This window comes from Hyaena hyaena, unplaced genomic scaffold (genome assembly GCF_003009895.1).
Source record: "Hyaena hyaena isolate Hyena2069 unplaced genomic scaffold, ASM300989v1 scaffold_127, whole genome shotgun sequence".
NCBI classification, from domain to species: domain Eukaryota; kingdom Metazoa; phylum Chordata; class Mammalia; order Carnivora; family Hyaenidae; genus Hyaena; species Hyaena hyaena.
In genome coordinates, this window is record NW_024080758.1 from 339,189 (window position 1) to 366,606 (window position 27,418).

Genomic DNA, 27,418 nt, shown 5'->3' on the forward strand with positions numbered 1-27,418 from the left:
GTGGTGCAGCTCAGGAGAGGGGACCCTGGACCTAAGGAGGGCTACGAAGGGGAGCTGACAAGGGGAGAGGAGCAGTAATCACAGTGACCAAAAGTCAGTCCTGGTGATAAAGATTAAAAAAAAAAAAAATCAGCAGAAAGAGGGCAAGAAAGAGTAGTGTAAGAGGAAGAAAAACGAAGCCCTCAGAATTTGCTGGCTACGAACTGCTGTTTACTTTGGCCCATGAACTCAGATTGTTTCTGGATTGGCACCAACTGGAAGCAAATGCTGAGTCCAAATCAAAACGCTGCCTGTTATGAAGGTCTTCTCTCCCTCCTGCAGGCTCCGAGTTGCTCTCCTAGTCTTTAGTTCCCACGCACAGCTGACCCTGTGTCTGAGGGCACCTGGGACAGGCTGCCTTTCTCTGCTCTGTCCGGCTCTGTCACCCAAGACTTTGACTCGGGTTTATCAGGGTTCCCCTGGCTCTGACTTGGATCTAATCTAAAATCTTGCTGTGGACTTCAGGCTTTGTAATATCCCCATGCCACACTGCTTACAGCTGGATTTGGATTCTCAGCACTGACTTTCCTTGGGCTGTAGATATTCTTCATCCTGTGTTTCCAGCCGTGTTATAGTTTTCTTGGTTCTGGATTCTTCCCTACCACCTGTGGCCTGCAGAACAGGACCAGTAGATGCAAGGCCCGTGAGAGAAGAGAATATGCTAATAAGAGGCATTTTGGGGGATACATGGACAGGAATCAAAACTCAAGGCAGGGATTTTATGGGAACTACTTTCCTCAAGAGAGCACCTCAAGCCATCTATAATGACCAATTTTTTTTTTGTTAATTTAATATTTAGCTTTCTGTTCTCACTTCAAGTTTTTCTCCCTTTGCTTGGAAGACTAAGAAATGGCCCTGATAATATCCTCCTCTTCCCTCAGCAGGGTCTGTTTCGATGAAGGAGAGGGAAGAAGAAACTGATTACTATGATGGGTTTTCTAGACCCTGGAGGGAGGCCAGAGGAGGAAGGGCTGGGAGGCTATCATTACTGGGGAGGACAGTTACCTTTCGTCCAGGCAGTGAACAGCATTTTCTTATTTAGCGCATCTCCAGGTAAGCTTAGACATAAAACTTAAGAGGTCTTTATAAACAACAGGCATTCGTGTTATAAAAGAAGTGAATTTGGGGACAATGCAGAAAATAAGGCTACCTACTAACAGCCACACAACAACATGACCCCAAATACTATAAACCCATAACCTGGGGTTTGGGAAGGGGATATTTCAGTACCTTTTGACCACAACCAGTACAGAAAAGCAAAGATATGATTATTTCAGCTTGGTAATTTCTTTAAAGAGGTCCTATTTTAACCACATGCAACTTCTCCTAAATTATACCTGTTCATGTGTATGCATATGATGTATTTTGGGGAAAAACTGAAAAGGCATTCAATGCTGTACCATGTGATACTGTGGCTTACTGCTTGATTCCAATCGGCTATTTTCTCTTGGTTCTCTCTGTCTCCTCTGTTCGATACTTTTCAGCCTCCTTTGTTCACTCTTATTCTGTTTGTCTAACAATGTTGGTGTTGCTAAGAACTTCATACTTTGTCTCCTCCCGCTCTGTACATTCTACGTAATCTCATCTATTACTTTGGGTTGAGCTACTCCTTAATATTTCCCAACTCAGTACTTTAGCCCAGATCTCTTATCTAAGACTCAGACGTTTCTATCCAACTGACTACTGGACACATCAGCAGCTTTTTAATTGCCTTCTCTGTTTCCAATCCATTCTTCACAGTTCTGACAATGATTAGATGTCACTGCCCTATTTAAGAGTTCTCAGGGATTCTCCTCCAGCATTAAAACAGCCAAAATCCTTACTATGATACTCAAGGGACTTCAGTATCGAGTCTGATCTCATGTCTCTAAGTAACAGTGGTCCTCTGAACAAGTCCTCCGCACCCTCACGCTCCGTATTTGGAGCAGATTGCTCCATATTTCTGGAAAACCCTACGTAACCACGCCTGCTATGGAATTGATTTCACCTGCTTAAAAATGAGGTCAGTTGGCAATTAAATTCCATATTGAAGACATAAAATGCCAGGCACTAGGTTCCCATTCATGTGTATGAGTTTACATTCATGTGTATGCATGTGTGTGCATGTACTTGGGGGAGCAGAGAGGTGAATAAATAGTAAAGTGTAAGTAGTGATAAAGCTTACGATTAAAATGAAACAGGCTGGCTTGATGGTGAGTGCCTAGGCAGGTCTCTATAGACTGCTTGGCTAAAAACTTCTCTGAAGGTGGGATATTTAATCCGAGATCTTCTCTTGGAAGCTACTGGGACCCTTCCTTCAACAGCTTATGTCTATCAAAGCACTCAGCATTACTGTTTTTAATTCATGTTTTATTCATGTTTAATTCCTCCCGGGCACTTCCGTGCCCCCGTCCTCCCGGACACTTCCGGCTAGGCCTGGTCCCTGTTTTCTCCACACTTGCAGGTTACTTCATCTTCTTCAGACACTGACTCCTGCTTCCCTGCTTTTGTTTCCCAGGGTCTGACTTTAACCTAATTTGGCATCTGGCTTCAAGCACCACAAGTAAACTCTCAGCTCTTTTTCTTGGTATTCACAAGACAGTGCAATGACTCTTCCCTACAGTTATGGGCAGCTTTGTTTTCTGGTTTATACAAACTAGGAATGACCATTCGCAGAGAACCATTGCTCCCTTAAATGATTCCTGCTTTAAAATCTTGGTTTTCTCTATTCATAGTGTTACTGTATAGTTTGCCATTAAAAAATGCTCATGATAATTACACGCAGCAGGTGCCCCCCAGGTTCTGTGGTCACCCCCTCTACCCAGCAGTTTGCTACAATTCACATGTACTAGTGACTTGCTTTTTGGCTCTCTGCTCTCCTGGACAGGCTGCTCCCTTGCACTTCCCCCAGGGCTTTAGATTTGACTCATTCAGGCTGAAAAACCTTCCCAGGATTTCTCTGTACCTTGTGTAGAGATCCATATGTGGAGGCTGCTGGTAAGGGTGACAACACAGCTAACGTGTTTAGCTGTCCTACTAGAAGACAGACATTATGATATGCATTCTGTATATTTGAATTATATATCTGAATTCTTTTCATAAAACCTGGTGAACTTTCTTCCATTTTAGAAGAAAGCAGATTCAAAGAGGTTAGTTTACTCAAGGGCACATATCTGGTACACGCAGAGTTTAACTTAATCGCAGATCTGTCTGCCTGCGGGTGTTCAAGTTCTTCAATACTAAAATATAACCCCACACCGTAAAATAACCTAATAGAGAAAACACTGATCCCTATGAATATCTATAAACCTAACAAAAGCATAATAGGATAAAATCAATATTAATCTGAGTTTTAAAACTTCTTACTATTCTCCTTTTCAAATCCTATCCCTTTACTTGCCTGTGACAATATTTGAGATAGCAATATCTTTGTTTTCAGTGGCCAGACAGAAAATTGGGAACTTTAAAATAATCTGAAAGAAATGTCACTATCAATTCCCAATGACACCAAGAGTCATTTTCTGTGGCAACAAGGTATCCTTAGACTTCTTTTAATATAATCAGAAAACTCACTGTATTCACCTGTTTCTTACTTGCTTTATTTCTCTTAGGCTAATGGGTCTCTGAAAGTTTGTGGAGTCGTACACTCCAACAGTAAAAAACTCTGCGCATGTGTTCCTCAATATATGCATGCTGTGAAATTATGTATGTGTATCAGTGTAATAACAGATTGCATACACTAGAAAAAACACTCCAAAGTGTAAACAAAGACAAAGCATATAAAAGTAACCCTAAGTTCTAGTAATTTCCCTCCATCCCAAAGGTGTACCGTGTCTACTCCCTAAAAGCCCTGTGAAGTCATCATTTCAACTAGTGCCTCTCAAAAGTTAAGATGCATAAGAATTACCACCCAGAGACCTTGCTTTTAAAGCAGATTCTGATTCAGTCTATTTAGATGAGGGCTGAGATTCTTAGAGATTTCTAACAGGCTCTTAGGGGACGCTAAAGCATCACTCTGAGTAACAAGAGCTTAAAAAAGAGGTTAATATTTAACCAAACTTAGATGGTAAAACAAACAGCTGGTTCTAAAGTCAACTTTCCATAACTACAGGCAAAACTGAAAAAACTGCTTTTAAAACCAAACAATGCAATCATTAGACACATTAACCAATAACATCGAAGAACACATCTAAAATGTAAATAATCCTCATGGCTGGGCATGCATGTAAGTGGCTGAATTCAGAGTATCATAATGAAACAGATTTTGTTTCCATACACTTCTTTTCTATCTCCAAAGGTAGCAGTGCACAGAAATTAAGAAAAGAAAATAAGGACAAAGAACAAAATTGACTAAAACATAGACACTTTTATCTGTTTCTGATGTGAAGTCCGTAGGCAGGAAACATGCAGTGAAGAAGAACCAGCTGACATTTATGCTTATGCTGACAGAGGCAGAGCGGCCTGGCTTTGTCGTTTTTATGTAAATGCAGAGTGAAAATAGTCACACAAAATACAAGGCTTTAAAATCCCATCTTATATTTACACAACCTTAAAAAGGTCCAAACAGCTTATAAATGTAAAGGACTTTACACATGGAACTCAGGCGAGTTCAGAATACCAGCAGAATAAAATCAGAAAGCAGTCTGGTTTTACTGTTAGCATTGCAGCTCCCTCACAAAATCCTGAAGTCCCCAGACCACTGACCGCATGAGAACATTTCATGCAGACCCTCCAATAATTTCCAACAGTCAAATATACCAAACGAAAACTACCACCATCCCCAAATTTCAATTATTTACCTTGTCAATCATTTTTCTTGCTTCCACTTCCTCACTGTTGGGATTCTCTAACTCAATGGTATAAGTACCCTTGTCACTTTGGTCATCATCATTATCCTTTTCAGAAGTGGCAGAAGTAGGTTGATTTTTTAACATTTTATCCATCTCCTGGCTTGGTCTGTGCCCAAGACTCCCTGAACTTCTCAATAATGCAGTTTGTAGGAAGGGAATGGACACCGATGGCTCCTCTGATTTCTGTTTTAACAATTTCCCATGGGGAACACCATGCCCCCCTCTGTGATGCGTAGAGCTAGTCTGGAAAGACAAAGAAACCACTTTGGCATCTGCTGTTGGAGATTTTGCTTTTTCAAGTTTTGCATGTGGTGTTGAATAAGCAGTGTCCTGACACAAGATTCCCGCACTCTGAGTAAAAGAGTAGGACCTTCTTTTTCTGGGATTGTCTTCGTCAAAGAACGCAATCATAAAAGCAGTTTGACTTACAACAGCTTGGTCTTGATGCTTCTCGGCGGCCTGGGCCTTCTGCAGCTTTTTCTGCTCGGAGTGGTGGCGCCGTAAGTGTTCCTCCAGAGCCGCGCGCTTGCTACAGCGCCTGTGAGCCCCAGCATTCTCTGAATCGCTCTGTGTACCATCGTCGTGTTTATTTCCTGGACACAAAAAATAGACCACATAATAGGGAAGGAAAAGGTGCCATGTAGAAAATTAGACGCATCTACAAAAGTGCCATTTGTTTTTGGCCCCCTCCCCCCCGTCAATCCAAGTCATATGTTCGTTTCAGTAACAGCCTCTGCAAACTTCTCCCAACTGGCAAGGCTCACATTCAAATTTTCTCAACCAACAATGAGGTCCTTTATAAATAAATGAACAGGACTGCTTTTCTTTCTCCAAATTTTAACTTTCTAATCATTCACTAATGCCTTAAGAGATAAGCAATGCTGTATCATCTGTGGCAGGCAGTCTGTATTTGTAACATTAAGAAAAGTTAATCCGGCCTCCAAACCTTATACCTCCTTTAGCAACCACAAATTTGCTTCTAGCCTGAGAGGAAAAGAGAAAAAAGAGTAATCCTCTGGAGATGCTTATCACTTCGCAGAAAAATAGAAACCAAATGCCACAAAATGTGATAAAGTTTGACAATGTTTAGTACTTCTAAAGCTAAAGCATACTTTTAATAAAAAGTATACAAAATTTTAATATGAAGATACAAATTTGTAGTTTCCACCAATTACTGTACACTTCTTTACAAGTGTCTTTCTAGCTATGAGAATTTCTGCAATTTGACATTGTGCTCTAAACTCTGGTGGCTTCAGAGAGTTAAATAAAGCATGCTAAAGGCCTATCACAGAAAAGCAAAGTCTATGAAATCCTATATAAATCTAACCACCTTCTGGGCAAATGGCATGGTGCTAAATATAACCAGCTAAAAATCTGTCTTCTCTATAAAACATATCGAGTCAAGTTAGAATATGTTTGAATTTTGAAACATTAGGTTCCTAACAGGTTTTCTGTTACCCTTCATAGTTCTACCAGGGATTAAATGTGAAACATTATGGAAATTAGTTTTCAATGACTTAGAATTTTCAGGATTTAAGTAAGTACATTAGAAGAAATTATCAAATGATAATTATATTACTATAGCATAATTTCTTTGGAAAGTCAATCATTTTTCTACACATGTTTTTGACTGAATGGATCACAAACGAGGGAGGGGTCTGAAAGCATGGCTTCATCAGTAGGAAAGTGCTTCCAGTCCGAGGTCTGAGTTTAAGCTCCTCCGGGCTACAAACCCGAGTCTGAAGACCTGCTGGATAATGCAGCAACAGACGACACGATGATCAGAACCGGACGATGCGCTGGCTGGGAGGGGCACAGGGCACACGCCCAAAGGAGGAAGGGGGGTTTTAATACTGATGTTTTTTTTGTTTTGTTTTACTGAACTTAGAAGTTACTAAATGGTGCTAATGATTTAACACGAGAGGACTGCTTGTAAAAAATGTACATACAAGGTGTGAGACGACTCAGCAGCTAGAAAAAGCACACAGGTAAGGGTAATGTTTTGAAAAAGGAACACACAAGGGAAACCAACAGAGAGAATAAAGCCAACATGAAGGGAGGCACTTCCCAGCAGGACAAAACTGACGAAAGCTATAAACATTAGATATGACAACAAATGTGAAAATCTTTCTTCCAATTAGCAATTATTCAAAATGCAATCTGAAAAGAACAAAAAAAACCACCCCAAAACAGATGTTTCATTAATGGAATCCCTACCCTCTGCTAGTTAAGCAAGAAATCAGGGAGAGCAGATGGAATGCAAAACCAAACTAAACCACTACTTCAAATCCAAAACTCACTGAACGCATGCTATTTACAATCTACTTCATTGTTGCACTGGCTACCCTGAAAAGGAATCCAGTTTCTAAGAGCCAGAAATAACTAAACTCTAATTTTCAGCATAATAAGACCAAATGACCCACAACGCACACATACACAACACGAAAACACCATCTTTACAAGACTTCCGTTCTTGTACCAACATGTAAAATTGGCACTTAAGTGGTGTCAGGTCCTTTCAGTATTTTCTAAGTTGCAGTTTAAAACTTCTCTTTCTGGATTAGCTGTTTTCTTTCATGGAATATTGCTATTCCTTCTTATATTCTTGGGGTTCCACAAGGTGAGACCTGTGGTAAGAACTGCGGTTTCTCCGTGCCCTCCATACCACCACAAGTCACTGGGAAACGCCTCTCCCAGTCTCTGTCTGGTCTATCATGAACCACGCCTACACAGGCTGAAGTCTGTACTTTTTAGGGTAGGTGAGCTGTACCAAGTCAGAGGCTGTGGTCAAAAGAAGCTGCAACTCTCCTAAAGGGTAAAAGTGTATGGGCTTTGTGAACATGATTTTCTTCACTGTCCCAAAGCGCGTGCACTTTACTCTTGTAGGAGCAAAGATTTTTGCTTTTATTTTACTTACTTTCAAGACTTTGACACTGATTCATGTAATTGCTGGAAGTCTAATTAAGGTGATATTGTTACTATCTGCCACAATTACCTTTATTTAAAGTCTGTGCATATACTTTTAACATCCTACATTGTGGAAATTCTTTGTCTAATGATGGTATATCTGACTTTGGGAAAAAGTCAAATGTCGTTTGTAAGTATAACTGAGTTATATTCACAAAGACATTTTCTTGGATGGTTTGTAAAACAGTCTGAAGGCCAATCCAAAAGAAGGGTTCTGAGCGGTGGAAATATACTATAACATGCGTCTACCTATAAATCAACTTTGTGGGGCAACAGTAATTTGACTGTATGATTTCTGGTAGTTTTTAAATATCTAATCATTAATAACAGACACAGTGTGATTATAGGCATGAATGCCTCAGTCTGGAATCAGGCTTACAAATGAGCCTTGTTTGATCAAGAAGAGAATGGCTAAAAATGACGGCTTAAAAATAACTGCTAATACAGAAAATGTTTATGATGACTAAAAAAAGTTTTAATAAAGGGATAAAGGTATTTTAAAATGGTAACTTTTAAAAGAATCTTTTCTCATTTTTGGTACATTTATTAAAAGCAGTTTGAGAAAGACCATGTCATTTCTGAGCTGTCAAGGTTTATGCTAACTTTTATATTATACTCGGATATCAATACTATTTATCGATTCTTATAAATGGTCAGTTTATCAGTAGGTAGCTTTTATTTGTGAGCTTTCACCTGTACGTACATATACAGTTCTCAGTTACGAATGTAATGTTATCTGGTAGAAGCAAAAGATAACAATCACATATGAAGAGGATATATGTCAGATAATTGCTTAGGATTACAATTAGATTTAATAATAGGTCCCAGCAAAGAATTAGGTAATCACACCACCTCACTATCCTGAAATGTCTTAGAAGCAAATCAGAAGAGGTAGTTTCTTCATTACTGGACCAAAATCCCAGGGCACAAAGTACAGGTTAAGCCAGGGTTGGTCTTATCAGTGATAGTGAAGTCCGCACTCATTGTGTATGCAGATTACTGAGTACTTGCCACGTATTTAAGTCCCCAAGTCCCCGGTGAAGTGTTAGGGATACGGTGACCTCAGTTTGCATTTTTTTAAAGCTCATTAACACCTTGTATAGTAACCAAATGGCCATACTAGCACGCAGTCATTTCTCTTAAAGATAGCTTATTAGATAAAATTAAGATAGAGTACTTAAAACATATTTAATTAGTAAAACAATGGAAAAATTATTCAGCTGATACCCTGAAGTAGACATCTGACTACTTTTGGCCCAGTGTTATACTAATAACGCATACACGGACTACTTCACAAATGAACACTCAATTGTGGTTTCATAAGTTTTAATATCAAAAACATTTTTAATTCAACTCCCAGTATCTCTAAGCCAAGAATTGTGTTTCACGAGTAACCGCTAAGAAAAGCTTGAAACACTCTATTAACAATGTGACTGTATTATCACTGGGGCGCCTCGGTGGCTCAGTCACTTACATGTCCAACTCCTGATTTCAGGAGTTAGTGAGTTTGGGGCCCACATCAGGCTCTGCACTGGCAGGGTGGGAGCCTGCTTGGAATTCTCTTTCTCTCACTCTCTCAAAATTAATAAATGAACATTTAAAAACCCTGTTGTGACTATATTACTAATGTAGAACTTCTGGCCCATTATCAAATGCCTTAAGATTTCTTTTTAAAGTCGAGACATTGACATTTTGCTGGAAGCATCACAACAGAAGAACAGAATTGAATACATCTTTTCCTAAAGTCAAGAAAACGATGAGAAAGGTCTTCTAAGGGAATTCCACAGGTGAATGGACTGAATCTTTTATTTCCATAGGAAAAAGAAATATTTTTAATGGCATAAATATAAATTCACAAAACCCATCTGGTTTTGGCAAGAAAATGAAGGAAGACTATTTTCAACGAGTAAGGTGGACATAGGTAATATGGCTTGGTTCTCTTTGAAAAAGCTGAAGTTTCCTACCATATAGTTTTTTTTTTAATCTAGCAGTAGTTTGGTAACTGTGAAGACTGAATTTTCTTTATCATAAAACAGCAAGTTCTGAAATGATCAATTCACTTTACCTTTCAACCTCTTCAAGTAAACTGGAACATCACTTTTAATACTTTTGGAATCCTCTTCTGTTCTTTCCCATACCATCTGAGGAGGGTTGTTTTGTGCTAGCCAGTCGGCCACCTTATTTTCTGGTGCCATCATTCCTGTCTGAATCCCTGGCAGGTCTTGAGTTCCGGGAGAAGACTTCTTTGACTTGTGGCGCTGATCGGAAGCAAACTTTGTCACATGGTCTCTAATAGTTACCTTCCCTGGGGCACTGTCATCAAATTCAATGGTAAATGACGCATGCCCTGCACCTGCCGTATGGGCGCTTGGTGTGTCTTTTGTCGGGATTTCATGAATAGTGCTCTCGGGTATCTGTGATGGCTGCTGGAATTCTTTGGTAGGGATTTCAAAGTAACTTGGTTCCCTACAGAAAGGAAAAAGTACTTCTTCACTTGCAGCTGCAGACTGTTCCTCAACTTGCTTGACATCTACGCTGCACCCTAATGAAAAAAATAAGAGAAAATTCAAAATATTTGGGAGCTTCTAGCACAGAAGGGAGTATAATCATGGTCATTTGTATTATGCCATGAGAATCAGATGGCAGATCGGAGTCTGGATGAAAAACTGGCAAATGTCAGAGAGGAGAAATAATGTTGATTATAAACATAGCACTCCGTTACCAACAGAAGATGCGAGACACGCAGCAGCAATGACCAAGAGCAGCAGAGCAGTTAAGAGATGGATCCTGCATGGCTAGGTCGTATTTTTTCCAAATTGGATCCAGAAATCATTCAAGTGTAAAAGAAATGAAATCAAATGTAGATGGAGATGTACATTCAACACATACATCTTATATTGATAGAAAAAACATGAATTTCCTATCAAGTAGGAGGATGAAATATCTATGAACACCAAGTACAGCTTCTGCACAAGGTACAAACAAACGTGAGGTCACTATGTGAGCAATGTTCTAGAAGTAATGATTCCACTTACCATTCTTCACCAGGACACTTAGAAACATTACTTCTCCAATGACAAAAATAACACACTGACGTGCTATCCTTGTGAGAAGATGGGTACATTTTGTAAAGAAGGAAAGAATAACTAAAGATAAAACATGGATTGCTTGCGGCACTGCGATCCAAGCAGCAGTGTGAAAGAAATAAGTTAAAAATAGAAAATTTAGTTGCCAGCCAAAAAGTCCAGAAGAAAATTCACATACATTTCTATACATGTGTCAGAATGTGCACAAGTGTCAAGAATCCTTGGAAGAAAGCTGAATTATAAACCTCAGATCAAAACAATCAGAGTTGGCAAAAGACATGAGCAACGCTGGAATACCATCACTATTGTGCTGCTGTCTCAGAAAGAAACATAAAGGCATAAAAATAAATGCATTTATACGTAACATATGAAAATGAAATAAGTAAACAAAATATATACATGAAAATGATCACTGAAAATTTTTTGTAAGTGTGTGTTATCAGTGCAAATGCAAAAAAATAATTAGATAAAGAAATAAAAAAGATTAAGTTGCTCCATTTTTAAGAAGGCAAAAGAACCATATCCATGATTAAGATGGTAAAGAGTTCAAATGAAAAACATTTCCCTAAAGCTCATGAAAGCATTCCATTTTTAAACAGGTTGATGGGAAAACCATGTGCAGGTAATTTATCAGGAGGGAAGGAAATACAGGGAGACTAGGCTGTTTCCAATCACTCCCTAATTAAGTGAAGTAGTATTTGGCCTCTTGAAGCATCTTTTTGAATATTACATCTTGAGGAGATTCTTCAGGTGCTGGAACTCATTTCTTGGCAGAACTCTCTGAATATAAACAAACATCAAACTGATGCTTTTAGGTAGTAAGAACGGGACGGCAACACTGCTGTCATCAAATGTGTGGACATTCAGGCCCTCCATTCCCCCCTCCCACACCCCTCTAAAGAAAACAAAACACTACACAGAAGGTTGTAAACAGAGTATGTAACAAAAACAATTCTCAGTATAAAAATTATTCATCTCAAAGTATACTTCGTTTTTCTTATAACTGAAAATGAAAACAGTACATCGGAAAATAAATCATCAAGGCAAAAATTTTACATGCTAATTGGAAGAAGAGATTAAACAAGACTAAATAACCTCAAGTCATGTCTTAAAAATTTCTTTCAGAGTTGATTCATCTTTATCTTAATAAAAAAATGTCCGCTTAGCCTCTGTTTACTCTGAAGGCTTGTCATTTAAAACTTCCATGAAGTAAAATGTATTAGTCACTTCCCAGAGATTAATGAACTCACAAATAAATGTTATTCGTAATTTTTCATACGCGGACTTACTTCTTGCTCGTTACAGTGGATTGTACTTGGTTGATTCCATATAGGACAGCTGGCTTATACACCTATCTTACCTATGTATCTTTCCATCTATACACATGTATACATTCACTCAGTCATTTATTCTGCTTTGCTCATCCTTCTGGCAACAGGATAATGCTGGTGGGGGATAAAGGGTGGTAGTTTCTTGCTACCACCACCCAGATACCTAAATAAAATGATGTGGCAAAGCCAAAACCATGAAAAGCTACTCCAGGGGTATAACACTTATCATCTACTTGTCACTCATGATTTAAAGGAGTATTTTCCTAATTTTCCTTCCTGTGAAGGAAAAGTTCACGGTTAATATTGACATACTTTCAAAATGTTTTCACATTATAATATATAAAAACAGCCTAGATCAACTGCACATCACTGTTTTTAAGGTTATCACCTCTTAGGTCTACTTCAAAGACATCTTTACTACAAGGACTAGAAAACTGAGACTTCTACAACTTATCCAGAAATCAGTTACCTAGCAATGTCAGGTAGCACAGAAGAGGGGAAAGGCAGCATGTTATGATCTGATAAACCCTGTGTCTGTCAGTCTTTAATTCTCATTTTTTTCATCAGAAATAATGGTATCTATTCATGAGACCACTGTCATGATCCAATGAGGTCCAGTATTAAGTGAGATAATGTACATTACTCAGAACAGAGCCTGGCACAAAGAAGGCACACAATAAAGTCTCTCTCTTTTCCCCAACTATCCAACATAGCTAGGAATTAGGGAAACAAAAAATAGTCTAACTAAAAAAACCAAGACAGATACAATAACGCCTATACTCCCCTATTCATGACCTTTACTAACAGAAAAGTCACTCATTCAGAGTCTTTTTAGTATTTGCTCAGATACATGTGGCAAATCTGAAGTGAGAATTAAGGTAAGACATACTGCACCAAGAAGTAAGAGTCAGAGAGATGGCAGAAGTAAGACAAAGCGCAAGAGCGTGGGATGTGGCTCAGGAGCACAGCAGCCCAGAGCCGCTCAGGGCGCAGGGTGGGCAGTCCCAGAGCCTTTAATGCCTCCCAAGGCTGCCATGTGATGGATCACAGTGCAGTAACTGATAGTCATCATCAGGACATCAGGTCATAAACCAGAAACTTAAATTATATTCAGCCATCTCCCCTTAAGAAGACAGTGATATGGGTAATTCATTTAATAGAAATTTAGAAAATGGTCAGACTTTTAAAGAAATTGTCAGTTGTAAAAGTTTAGTCATCTAGAAAATTCATTATGTGACAGTATTCATTTCTCTGGAGATGGTAAAAATAGACCAAGTGTGGACCTACTATACTTGGGGAAAGTAGGCCTACTAGAAACATTACTAGGAAGATTAATACAGAAAAATAGGTCAGCTCTCCTATCTCAGATAACGGACAGAACAGGTTCTGGAAATCTGTGAATTTAACATTCATTTACCCTCAAAATCAGCTCTGTTTATACTAAATTAAGTAAATTAATATGTTAAATACACTAATATTTTGAGTATACTAATATTTTGTCAAAATCTCAACTGCTAGATATTTAAAACTATTTCATAACTGATTATGCTAGAATTATGTTTATCTAAATCAAGAGAAAATGGTGACAATACACCTCCCGAAAACCCATTGCCTTCATTCTTCTGTATGAAATTAAATGAAATGTTCAATTCCAGATGCTAAATGCAATGATGAGAGCACATTCACTCAGCGTAGCATATTCAAGGACTGCAAATAACGAAGACTAGGAAACATCAAAAGGAGTCACAACTTGAAAGTTTCCAAATTTAGTGTGATGAGATGAAAATCAACGTAAAAGAGCCAAAGATTGATTCCTCACAGCTGCACACACGTTCTTTTCAAACACACCTCTGCAACACTTGAACACCTTTAAATGTAACCTACAGAAATGTTTACACCAAGTTAGCAGGCCCAAGGGCACACCTGTAGCTAAAGTGTGGGCAGTTCTTCTTAATAGGACCAGAAATACTCGGACAATTTCCGGAGACTTTGATTGCTCCAGTGCACACATTTGCTTCTAGGGTTAAATGCTACATGGTTAAGTCTGTAGGAGATTCCAGATACATGTGGGCCCACTGAGAGGGATGTAACAAACTACTAGGTAGCCCTTTCTGAAACGTTTCCCTCTCCTAACAATTGCTAAGGTTTTATATTCTAACAATTGGTAACCAAGAAGCCAATTACTTCCTGTGTTTACAAGTTGCATGCTTAGAGCATAAATGAACCATTTATATTTCATACCTGGAAACATTTAATAAAAACACTTTCAAAATGATCAAATTAAATAAGTACCCATCTTCAAACTGATTCTAAAATCTCAGCTAGTATCATAAGTTATTTCAGGTCAGTAAAGTGTTCCCTTCACCCCTATATTTTAAAAACCGCCAGTGATAAATCTGAAACAGTAACATCCTTGCGCTAGCATAAAGCAAAGAAGATTCTCTCACAAGGCCTCTAATAGGCTAAATCTCGCTGGGTTCTTTAAGCAATTTAACACAAACATAAATCACTTAATTCCTTCTTACTCAAAAATAATCCCAAGATTATGAGACCGCTTTTGTCATCTGGTAAAAATGACACTCAATAAGACATGCCACACAAGCTGATAATCATTTAAGAATTCAGTTTCATTGACACAGATGGCAATGAGGGGAAACACCCTCCTGTGCAGCCACTGTGGACTGGAGGGCTGAGAAAGGGAGAGAAACTGGTTAGCTGATCACCGTGTGGAGATGCATGAGCCAACCCTGAAGATGTAGTTACTTAAGCCAGGAAATCACCTTTCTGTTCAGTCTCAGGTAGCATTTGTTATTTGCATCTGATTTGATGCTAAGTGATACTCAGTAATAACACTAATTAGAAAACTGTGCTGGTGGGGCGCCTGGGTGGCTTAGTCGGTTAAGTGTTCGCCTAGGTCATGACCTCGCGGTTCGTGGGTTCGAGCCCCGCGTCAGGCTCTGTGCTGACTGCCAGCTCAGAGCCTGGAGCCTGTTTCAGTGTGTGACTCCCTCTCTCTCTGACCCTCCCCTGCTCAAGCTGTCTCTCTCTCTCCTAGAAATAAATAAAACATTAAAAAAAAAAAAAAAAAGAAAACTGTGCTGGTGGAGAGAAATAAGGAAGGTACAATGGGATTTATTTGCAAAGCTGAAAACTTCAGTTTGGGGCACTTGTAAAATCGAGTTGATAGAGCCAACTTTCTTAGACCTGTATCCTGGCAAAATTAGCACATATTTAAAGGACAGTGTTCTTACCCTCCAGCTAAGAAAAATGTTTTATTTAAACTTTTATTTATTATCTTGTACAATAGGGTCAAGGTAGAACATCGAGAAGCGTTGGGCTGGAATCTCTCTTTGACTGAGTCAGACTCAGTTTTCCACACTGCTCCCTGGTACCTGCATTTAATCCCTCCAGGTCTGGAACCTTATCTGCCATTACTATGGAAACTGCCCCTTTCACCCTTTGGTGTTGATGTCTCGCCAAGTCCTTACGTGACAACTGACATCTCAGTTCATTTCCTGGAAATCTTGACTTTGGGGCTTACGGGACACTTGCTTCATTACTAAATCCCTCTACCAACAAAAGAGGCTGTTCCTGGACTGTTAATGTGATCCAGATCTATTTTTTCATTCTGACTGCTGAACTCGTCTAATCTTGCTACATCCAACAAATAAAGCAAACTGAGGTTTTAAAGAACTTTTATTTTATATCACATGTCTGAACATAACAGAAACTGTTCATTTAAAAATATGATTATATACCAGTGAATCTGATGAAACACAAAATTAGTTCGTGGCCGCTATTTTGGTCTAATTGAAACATTTTAATAATTATTTTTAAATACCTTAAATGCCCAATTATATTATTAATCTATTTTCCAAGTTTTAATCTCATAAGTTGAAAAAATATTTTAAATAAAAATGATATTGAAATTAATACTTTAAGAATCATTTATAATAAACTTAAAATGACAAGATCACTAAGACATTCATCAACATATTTTATTAAATTAAAGAGCAGTAGATATCTTTTGTTCAGGGTTACCAGATTTTTGTTTGGATTATAAATTCTTCCTAAAATGTCCATTTAACGTCACAGACTTGAGATTTTCCTTACCTGCTGTTCCAGTTTCATGACTTTTCTCTTCAGGTTTGCCACTGGACTTGAAAGCCCTTTGTTCATCCACTTCATCATCCCCCCACCATGAAGGCTGTCCATACAATGGAGTACCCCGGGGCATGGCAGAAATATCTGGAAAGAGGTGGAAAAATATGTTTAAAGCATATGAAACAGAAAAAAAAAATGGTTTTGAAGAATGCTAGAACTGCCTGATTAATTTATTAAGTGAAAACAACATAGAGTCTAGATAGTTGAAAAGTATCTGAAGTTGAAAAACTTAGTTTTTTGTGTCAGACCTTATTCAATGTTAGACATGACCAAATACATGGAATTTTGCACTGGCTGATATTAAGTAACGCACACCGCTTTAATCGAATAGCTTGTTGCTAAAGTGTACTCAGTGTTTCGGTATCCAGAAATGGCTCATTAAGTAAGTCTAGATTAAAAAGACAAAAGTAAGGTAAATTTTGGTATAAGTGACCATTCAAAACGTTTTTAAAGTCTAGGGGAACTGTATAGTAACTAAATTTAATCTAGCTGTTAACATGACTAGAAGGTTTATATTTGAGCAAATTTGGTAATGCCTATTAATTTAAAAAATTGATTTTTATATGAATAGGATTTTTTAAGTACAGCAGTTCCTGGAACATCATAAATATAATAATAATGATGATGTAACATCATCGGATATTTCCTTTTATTTATTTTTATTTAAAAAAATTTTTTAACATTTATTTTTGAGACAGAGACAGAGTACCAGCGGGGGAGGGGCAGAGAGGGAGACAGAATCTGAAGCGGGCTCCAGGCTCTGAGCTGTCTGCACAGAGCCCGCGCGGGATTCGAACTCACGAACCGTGAGATCATGACCTGAGCAGAAGCTGGATACTCAACCGACTGAGCCAGCCAGGTGCCCCTGGATATTTCCTTTTAATTCACTTGTTATAATTCAAGAAAAGCAGACAAACATGAAATATAAATACTGTAAACTAAATTTATTTCTCTTAAATATTTAAATATATTAAACACACCCACATGTAACTGCCATACATGATTACGTGTTATAAAATGCTTGCTAATGAAAGCACTGGCTATATTAAAACCTACTCTAAAATTGTCATTATTATAAATTTATATGGACATGGCCAACTTTTTTAGAACAAAGTATGGAATTTCTTTGTAATCAAGTATAAACATGGTATTTTCAAAGAGGTTAACTTACCCACGGATTTTTCCTCAGACTTCAGTGCTTCCGTGGCCTTCTGGGGCACCTCTGCTGAAGTATCCGCTCCCTTTGAATCCATGCTTTTGGCACATGCAGATTTTGATAATTCTGATTCTGAAGATTTTTGGGACAACTGCAGCTGAATGGTAAACTTCTCATGCTATAAAACATTTAAAAATGAAAGTGAAACACCCAGGAGTGAAATCAACACTAGCAAATGGTAGATTTACACAAGGAATAAGTAAACAAAAATTTACCTTCAGTGCTTCTTCCGGGACCCTCATTTCTCCTCGAACTACAGTGAAAAGATTTGTATGTAAACAGGGCTAAGGAAGAATATAATTTCAAAATTCTGATAATCAAGCTTAAAATAATCAAAGATAATTTAGGAATTCTCCTATTTTCAACAGGTAATTACAAGAGAAGTATCATATTCCTCTTAGGAGTCAAATGTTAAAATATGCTCACAAGTATGAAGACTTCAGATTCTGTGTCTCCCTCTTTTTCTCTGTCTGCCCCTCCCATTTGTGTTTTCTCTCTCTCTCTTTCAAAAGTAAACAAATGTTAAAAAAAAGTACATACTAGACAAAAATCTTAAAATCTAGCAAGTAATTCTAAACTTGAGCAATAACGGCCTTTAGGAAGTGAATAGCTGGGTAATAAGTCAGAGCATGAAAAACATGTTCAGTTCCTCACAAGCAAACAATATGACTACAAAGAAGAAAAAGCATCTGGACCAAATTATATTGGTAGTTAATCACAAAAATGTTAAAGGAAGTTTGGCATCAGTGATTATCCAACAGTAAATCCTGAAAGAATTCGGTTACTGAGACTTCACAAGCATTGATAAAAACGAAGTTCATTTTGAAAGTGCAAAAGAAATTCTGCAATTAGGGCCCTTATAGCAACCACAACCACCCCTTTCCTCCAGGCATCGCAATCAGGGTCGTATTATATTATCAAACAACTGATTCTATACAGATTAGAACAAAGTGCTAGATATAATGGATGCTTTCATTATTATGCCAAAAAGAACAATGCCTCTGTATATTAAAAAACATCTTTCAGTGAACAGTAGAGGTCACATTTTCAACCATTACTTAACCCTGTACTGAAAGGACTTTTATAACCATGTACTAAATTCTATTATCCTTTACCAATTCATTGCACGCTATGACTTCAAGGCTAGAAAGCTGTAATTATCACAAATGCTTGGGGTAAAAATAGTTCCCATGCATAAGGAGCAGTAAACTTGCAGATGAGTTTTTAACTTCTATTTCTGTTCATTAAAATAATAAAAATGCAGAACTTTTTGGAATTGTAAAGAGCTCTGGGGCCTATTCTGTTTAATATCTAGTCCTTCTATACTATATATAGGGAACTTGAGAACGGGCTGGGGGAGGAGGCAGAATCAAAGGCCAGCTGAATCCCAGTCCAGGGGTCCTGTAGCTGTGAAATACTAGAATTTTCCTTTTTTGTTATGTGCGTATGCCGATACCTATTTTCTGAAATATATGAAAAAATACATTTCATAATTAATAACTTGATATTTAATGAAAAATAAAAGTCTAGTAACTTCGTTTCACCCCCAAGAAACTCAGGAACAGCTGGAGAAGATTCATAGCATTCCCACATTTCCAACTGAAAACACAGTGTCTCATAAAAACAGAAAGCCATTTCCATTTTTTTCAGTGGGAAACACCAATTTTAGCCTGCTGCTGGAGTTTTCTGGTGCTCCATTCACGTTTATTCCTGACGGAGCTCCGGGCTATTCCCCAAGGCCAGTCTGGGGTCTTGTCTTTACGGTTAAGACTCCTTTAAGATCTGGGAAACCTTGAGAGAGGCCACCCTTCTCGGGGTCACACACTTTATCTTCCAAAAAAGTTCATGTGTGTGGAACCAAAGATCTCAAGGGTCCTCTTGTTTGGGTCAGGAGTTTACCTAGGAACACTGTCTGGGTGGGAGAGTTTGAGACTGTCCTAAATTCCAGCTTTTAGCTGCAAAGCTACCTTCTTCCTAATGGTACAGACCCAAGTTAACTGTTTTTAAGTTGCTAATTTAAAACAACAACAAACTAAGGCCCAATTACTCATGATGTAAGTTAAAAATAAACAATACAGTATTAAGGTACAGTCACATCAATTATATCTGAATTTAAAAAAAGTTATAAAAAGTTTAAATTCTTGCTTATTAAAAATCCTATTTGTAGATTATTTCCCTATTTCTTTACATCAGGCTGTGACTGCGATTTTACATCATCCCTATGCTGAATTTATTCAAGAAATGTTTATTAACTGTTTAATTCAGTTAAACCAAAAGCTTGTTTTTCTCAGAAGATTCTTCCCATTTTCTCCATGAAATTTGCTCTACCCACAGACTTCTCTGTCCGTTAATGGTGACTCCACTTTTCTACCTGGGGAAACCAAGTGCCAAATCTTGGATTCAACCTTGACTTTCTTTCATTCTACTTCCAATCTAATCAAGAATATTACTGGCTCCCTCTTCAAAATACACCCAGAATCGGATTTCTTCACAGCTACTCTTTCATCGCCTGCTGTAACCCTCTGACTTACCTGGGATACTGCAAGGCCTCCTGACTCACCCCCCTCTTTTCACCTCTGCCCACTTCCATCCTTAGTCTTTTCTGAACAAGAGTAGCCATGGGATGTTTTTAAATATTTAAGTCATTATCACGTCACTCCTCTGATCAAACCCCTGTAAATGGCTCCCCATGTCACTTAGAAGTCAAAATCCTTAGAAGGGTCTATTAGGGCTGATGTGCACTCCCCTCTCAAACCATATCTTCCTACTGGCTGCAACCACAACGACTTTTGAAGGCTGTTCTTCAAACATGCCAAACATGTTCCTGCTTCAAGTCTTTTGCACTTACCTCTTCTATTGGCCCGAAGAGCAATTTTTCCTGATGTCCATATGGCCAGCTTCTTTACTTTCTCCTTATCTTTGCTCCAATGTGGGCCTCATGAATATCCTTTTTTAAAATTATAACTTCTCACTCACCACCACCAGCTCTCTGGAACCCCCAGTTACTCTTCTTCTCCACAGAACTTGTCATCCTCTATTATTATTTTTGTGTGTGCGGTCAGCTTCCTTCAAGCCCATTAATGTACAATCGTCAGGAGGACAGAGTGATCTGTTTCCTTCACTTCGCATCCCTGGACCGTGAGGACTGCATCTCCCGGCAACAGGGGACATTAAGTAATTGTGAACTGAACAACCTTAGGCTTATCTGCTACAGTTTGGCCACTTGGCCACTTGCTAGCTCCTTCTGAAGTTCATTCTGATACTGCAGCATTTTATTACCCTTTGTGAGTTTTCAGTCATTTCTTAAACTTGGATATTTCTTCTACTACTGGCTTTTCCAAATCACTTAATTTCTTTAACTAGAAAAGCGCTTTTGGCAGATAAATTTTGTACCTTAGTTCTATCTCAATTCATGGTAAGATGTTCTTTCTAGTAGTGTGACATTTTAATTAAAGAGTTAGAGGAGTTTGTAAACTGGCTATTAAGCTTAATTTAAATTAAAAAAAAAAAGCGCAGTAATTACTTCAGTCTGGTACAGCCAAATATAAAACAAGTAAATGTAACATATAAAATTTGTTTAAAAAATTTCATCCCATATAATAAAATTTCTGCTGTTGCATCATCCTAATGTTCATTTATGTATAGTTTTCAAAAATCATAAGCAATAGGAGATGCTATTTTAAAATAATAAAATTTACTGAGTCTACCCTGAGGATTTGGATAAGAGTTCTGGTTCAACACTAATTTATAACCCTGAAAAAGTCCTTTGGAACAAAACATTTGTCCCAGCAACTTCTATAGCTATTATGAGCTAGTATATAAAAAAAAAGTTATTAGTTTACTACAAAGAAATCACTACACAAATTGTAAAAGTGAGTTATTGCTCAACAGTTTTTTCTTGATTTAAAATTCAAAGTAAACATTATAGAGTTTTATTGAAACTCAAATTTCCTATTTTCTCATGTTTTGAAACAGATTAAGGAGGTACTTAAATTCAAAATATATTTGCATTTATTGTTTGATGAAATGGCCCATGAATCAAGGCTTTAATGCTAATTCTTAATCATTTTATGTGATTCATATTCTTAAAAGGATTTACAACTTACAACTCATAACTATTAATATTTGATGGTTTCACTTTTCACATGTTCCTTTGCTGTACAAGTATAGGTCACACATATATTTGATGTGCTACAAAAACTATTTTTCATAAATTTTAAGTTAAATCTAAAAGAAAGTACTTACGCTTTAAGAACAATGTTAAAGAGTTCGTACATTTATTTTATCTCTGCATCAACTGCAGGTGGCTGAGACTACATTTGCTATGGTAGAGGGATAAAAGTCCATCTGACTTGCCAATACATTTAATACATTCTTTAATACTAACGTCCAGATAAACACAGCAGCTGAAAAAATTAAAACTCAAGAAAAACATTCAGTATAAGGTGGAATATCTTATTTTAATTAAATAAAAGTTAAGTCTTTTACTTCAAAGCTTTTCGCCTTGTATGAATAGAGATGTTTTATTCTTCTTCAAGCACGTCCCTTCTCTTCACTGGGGTTCTTAACTATACCCCAGGGAGGACAAAGTTGTGTCCCTATTCAGTTCTTAGAATCTTATTTTTTACTTACTTATTTACTTATTAAAAGACTTTATTTTTAAGTAATCTCTACAACCAACGTGGAGCTCCAGCTCATAACTCTAAGATCAAGAATCACACGCTCTACTAAATGAGCCAGCCAGGCGCCCCTAGAATCCTATTTTTAACAATAGAATTTAAAATATACACTAACTGTATAATGAATTGAACCAGGGAGCGTGGGTCTCAGTAGACAGAGGATACTGAAAAATCTGAATTAAACAGGCGACAGAGACAGAATTCTTAAGACAGAGTAAAAGTACGAATGAGAAAAAAAGGTAGGGTAAGTTCTTACACTCCTTCCAGGAGGCTGTTCTGTGTCATGCTCCTTCAAACAACAAGACCCCGGGGCTGGGCTAACAGTAAACACGCCTCTGCCCTCTCTTTGTTACAGTCTCTGATACCCAAATTACACATGTAAACACCACTGCTGAAAACTGCACAGAGGGGGGAAAAGCTGAGTCCATCAACTTTTCTAGGATTATTTTTAGGAATCAGCATAACAACCAAAAAATAAATGTATTATTTTAAAACATGTATTTCAGTATGGGAGGGCAAAGAAACTTCTGGCATGCCTCCACTGCAAATTCTTAGATCAAGAAATGTTAATTCACATCAGAAAAGCTTTTTGAATAGATTTAATAAAGGCACAAAATCATATAAGGATATCATATCCAAATCTCAGCTTATCTTCAAGTTTCAAGGTGATGTAAGTCTGCTCTGGAATCCTTACATCATTCACAAAAGTCTACAAAGAGAGAAAAAGACATTAGGTTATATATAAGTATTAATTATTACATTTCAGACAAACAAATACTCAAACTTTATAATTAAAAATATGTTAAATATGGTGGCTAACACAGCTTGTGTATTATAAAATGTGCCATGCATCTCATAGGCTGATAAATAATCGTCATACTAAGCTTTTTATCAACAATTTAACACACAAAGAACCAGGCTGCACATCCTTTAAGTCCATCATGCTGCCCAGACAAATACAGGCACCTAAAAATGATGCTAAGAAAAGCTCCTCATTTGAAGTTGGCAAATCGTAAAGGGTAAAACACTTAACTTTTGATATACCATCAGGATCCAGGGGACTCCATTTTAGTTTTTTTGGACAATTCTAATTACTTGTGAGGTTTGATGTTTCATTGCTCTTTAAAAAAGTTTACCTATTTTGAGAGAGCATGGGTGAGTGGGGAAGGGGCAGAAAGAGGGGTGGGGGGAGAGAATCCCAAGGAGAAGCCTGACACAGGGCTCGAACCCACAAACAGTGAGATCATGACCTGAACGAAAAATCAAGAGTCAGACGCTCAACCGAGTCACCCAGGTGCCCCTATTCCATATTTTAAAGTAAATTTTCTTTTTGTTCTCTAGAAGAACTCTAAGAATAAATGTAATGAAATACTGGGGCACCTGGGTGGCTCAGTCAGTTGAGCATCTGACTCTTGGTTTCGGCTCAGGTCATGATCTCAGGTTCATAGGTTTGAGCCCCGCACTAGTCTCTGGACCTGCTTGGGATTCTCTCTGGCGTGACCCCCCCCCCCCCCCGCACCGCCACCCTCTTTCTCTGCTTACAAGCACAAGCCCTCTCGCTCTCAAATAAAGAAATAAACTTTTAAAAAAGGAATAAAACTACTATTCTATTTCACAATTACCATATGAGTCCTTCAGACCTTTCTATGACTCTAAGATATATTATGGGAACTTACTGACTTCATTTTTTCTATTTTTGAAATACTCTGCAATTCACCATCCCATCATTATTTTATTATTACTCATCAAATATTTCTAATTATGCTGAAAATGACCAAAATAATAAGAAAACATAAGACTATGGAATTGCTCAGAACACTGCTATCTAACAGAAATACAGTGCAAGCCCCAAATATATTATTAAATTTTCTAGTAGACACGTTAAAAAAATAGAAAAGGTGAAATTAATTTTAATATTATATTTTAACCCAAGCCATATATCCAAAATAGTACCAGTTCAACAAATAATATAAAAATGAACAAGATGATTCATGTTCTTTTTTCTGTACCTTTATTTTTTTAGACTCCTTTCAAGTGCTTTCAAAGGCTAATGGCTACTGGAAGGAAGGTACACTTGTGAAATAAACCATCTCTACTGCATCAACCTCCAGCTTTTCAACTGCCCTGCCACAATACTGTACCACCTCTCCGAGAAGATGTTACACACATCTGGAGACTCTATCTTTGTGCTTTTTAAAAATAAACTATTAAAGAGCACAAATGCGGATTCAGAATTTCTCACATACCATCCATAAGTGTGAAAAGAAGAACAGTCAGGAAGATCTTTCACAACTGTAAGATGAATACATGAAGACAGACAACAGAGCTCTAGACTATAATAACAGCGATAAAACTGATAATAATATAGCAAAACATCAGAGCATGAGTTTTCAGATAAAGATAAGCCCAGATGAATTTTCTTGAATGGAAAATGTGATGAGGGAAGACTGTGTCTAAGGGCAAAAAGAAAATAGTGCATTTTTCATCCATTTAGCCATTCGGTAAGATAAATCATGCAATATTTTTCTATAAGAACTTGAACAATTCTCCATTTCAAATTTTCACAGCATTCTTTCATCTTTTGATGTTTGTTTTCCAACACGTATTTGATTTCGTTTCTAAGTGGACAAATGCCCAAGGCAGGTATCCATACACAGGTAACTAGAAGGAAAGATGATGTAGAAAGAAAATTATTAATCTGTTAATAAATCTAAGACTGAGAAATGTTTTGCAATTACAGAAGACAGCTATCATCTTAATAAAACTGTAAGCTGTCAGAGTCTTAAAAATAATGCATTCTGAGAATATAATGCAAGAAGAAACAGAAATAATGATAAGCTAGGACCAGCTGGGAACATACTTGAAATGTGAAAAGCAACATGTACAAAATGGGTATGTATCCTGGGTCTCCCTGGACAACTAGTGAACAATGCCCATTTTGTGTATTATGTACTTTTCAAAACCAGAAAAACATGAAATGAAAATATGACCTTGTCATGACTGATTTTTAATTAAAATTTCAAGTTGTTTTTCATTACCCTTTTATCCTTACTTCTGCAAATTACTTGTTAAAAGACTTAGAGAGTCAGCTAGACACAGATGGTAAATAGTGATGGCTATTTTTCCTGACACCCTGGAAGTTAAATTGGAACTGGCTAGATTCACAGAACACGGAACAATGTTATACTTAACTATCCAGAATGCAGATATCATATAAATACCCAAGTTTTCCTCTGATAAGCTGAAACTTTAAAAATTACTTTTTTCTAGTGAGCTCCATCTTTTACAATCTTCTACTTTCCTGGATTTGAGATGGCCATGATACCTTATCTGGGAAAGCTCCCTCCATGATGAGGAGGTTCAAAAGGGTCCTGAATGACACACAGTAAAATATTACAGGAAATTATGTTATTATGGTCATATGCTCAAATTCCTATGTATGACTGGCATTTTGTAACATGTCACAGAATACCAGCTTATAAATCTATAGGAAAAAATTGGAACTTATAGTCTTAATTTCAAGCACAGATAGATGAAGATAGTGGCATACTGCTGAAACTTGAGAGTGTGCTGCATGAGTAATCCTAGAACACAAGCTTCCAACATCCTTCACAGAAAGGTTAAAATGTTAATGCAATGTTAATACAAATTTTGAATTCAGGCATTTATAAACTTTAATTTCATGTTCATTTCCAAAATGAACATTTTACAATATTTTAAAAGTTACACCTTCAGTGGCACCTGGGTGGCTCAGTCAGTTAAGCGTGCGACTTGAGCTGACGTCATGATTTCAGTTCATGAGTTCAAGCCCTGTGTCAGGCTCTGTGCTGACAGCTCAGAGCCTGGAGCCTGCTTCCAGTTCTGCGTCTCCCTTTCTGCCTCTCCCCTGCTGCACTCCGTTTCTCTCTCTTCCTCAAAAATAAACATTAAAAAAATTAAAAATAAAAGCTACACCTTAAGTGTACCAAAATATTCTATGTAGAATTACAAAAGAGCTCTTCCAAATGATGGAAAAGAAAAGATAAAAATAACAAGAAATATTAATTAATTCACTGATGTTTGAACTGTGGAAAACAAGCAATTAGGAATGCTGTGTAAGAGGAATGCTATAGTTCTCAGCCAATTTTACTTAAAACTGTTTCAACTTAAAAAACCATCTTACTCAAAAGACCTAACATGACCAATCAGATCCGCATAAAGTTTCAGACTGCTCAACTCAATTATTAAGCACCTACTGTGTGTTTAACATACATATTAGGTAGGTACTTGCAGAAATCAAGAAACATATAATTTTAACATGCTGGCATTTTTATGATGGAAATATTCCCTAAAGTCTAAAAAGGCTTAGGAGATATGAGCCAAACACAAAGTTTCAGCTCACAAAAATGCAAGTGAAAACATCTGAAATGAAAAAGTCTCCTGAAGGTCTGAAATTATGCGAGGAGGAGAGAAAACTTCAAAAAGCAACAGGAAAAAAAATCATTTCAATAAATCAATTATGAAGCATTTTAGTAAGTCAAATATGGGGGAAATAGGATTTACTTCTTATGTCAGCATCCCTTCATCAGCCTGCCTCGTAGGTGGAGACGAGGACAAGGAGGCACAGAGGACGAAGCAACAAACAAGATCAGAGTTTGGAAGTGGAAGAGCTGGGATTCAAAGTCAGGTCTCTGAACTACAAATCCCACATTCTCTGCGACTCAAGGAAGCGTGGGTGCCCAAGCCAGGCCAGCTCTTCAAGCTCCTTCTTCCAAACCACCAGCTCACAGAAGCAAACCAAACTAGATAAACATCTATTTAACCGACATACAACTAAATTGCGTAACTGACTGTATAAAACCATATAACCACCGTGTCTTGTATCGATGTTCTGGGAAATTTGAACAGAGTGAGTGGCTAGGGGCGTAACCACCCCAGTCACATTGCCAGAGACAAAAGTCATCTCGTTTTCCCTCTCCGCTCTACACCACTCTGGTCTGATGCTGGTAGAAACTCCAGTGCGAAATGGGGATCCGGCAGAAGCCAGAACGCAGCGAGCTGAGGGGCAGCCTAGAACAAAAGCCAGAGGGGGAATGCGAGGGGAGGGACATGGCAGAGGTCACAGCGG

At 37.7% G+C, this 27,418-nt stretch overlaps 1 protein-coding gene across 7 annotated transcripts in view; it reads right to left on the reverse strand.

Moving 5' to 3' along the window:
- The window catches only part of CEP170 (centrosomal protein 170), a 119,166-nt gene that overhangs the window by 43,251 nt on the left and 48,497 nt on the right, over nucleotides 1-27,418 (reverse strand). For 6 of the 7 annotated variants that reach the window (XM_039237488.1, XM_039237493.1, XM_039237492.1 and 3 more), the window contains exons 4-10: nucleotides 22,942-23,020; nucleotides 17,848-17,906; nucleotides 17,588-17,750; nucleotides 16,366-16,500; nucleotides 9,901-10,377; nucleotides 5,298-5,461; nucleotides 4,818-5,111 (exon numbers count right to left, since the gene is read on the reverse strand). In XM_039237488.1, coding sequence (XP_039093419.1) covers nucleotides 4,818-5,111; nucleotides 5,298-5,461; nucleotides 9,901-10,377; nucleotides 16,366-16,500; nucleotides 17,588-17,750; nucleotides 17,848-17,906; nucleotides 22,942-23,020 — 1,371 coding nt within the window. The remainder of the gene's footprint in view (nucleotides 1-4,817; nucleotides 5,112-5,297; nucleotides 5,462-9,900; nucleotides 10,378-16,365; nucleotides 16,501-17,587; nucleotides 17,751-17,847; nucleotides 17,907-22,941; nucleotides 23,021-27,418) is intronic. The other variant, XM_039237494.1, reaches the window with a different exon arrangement.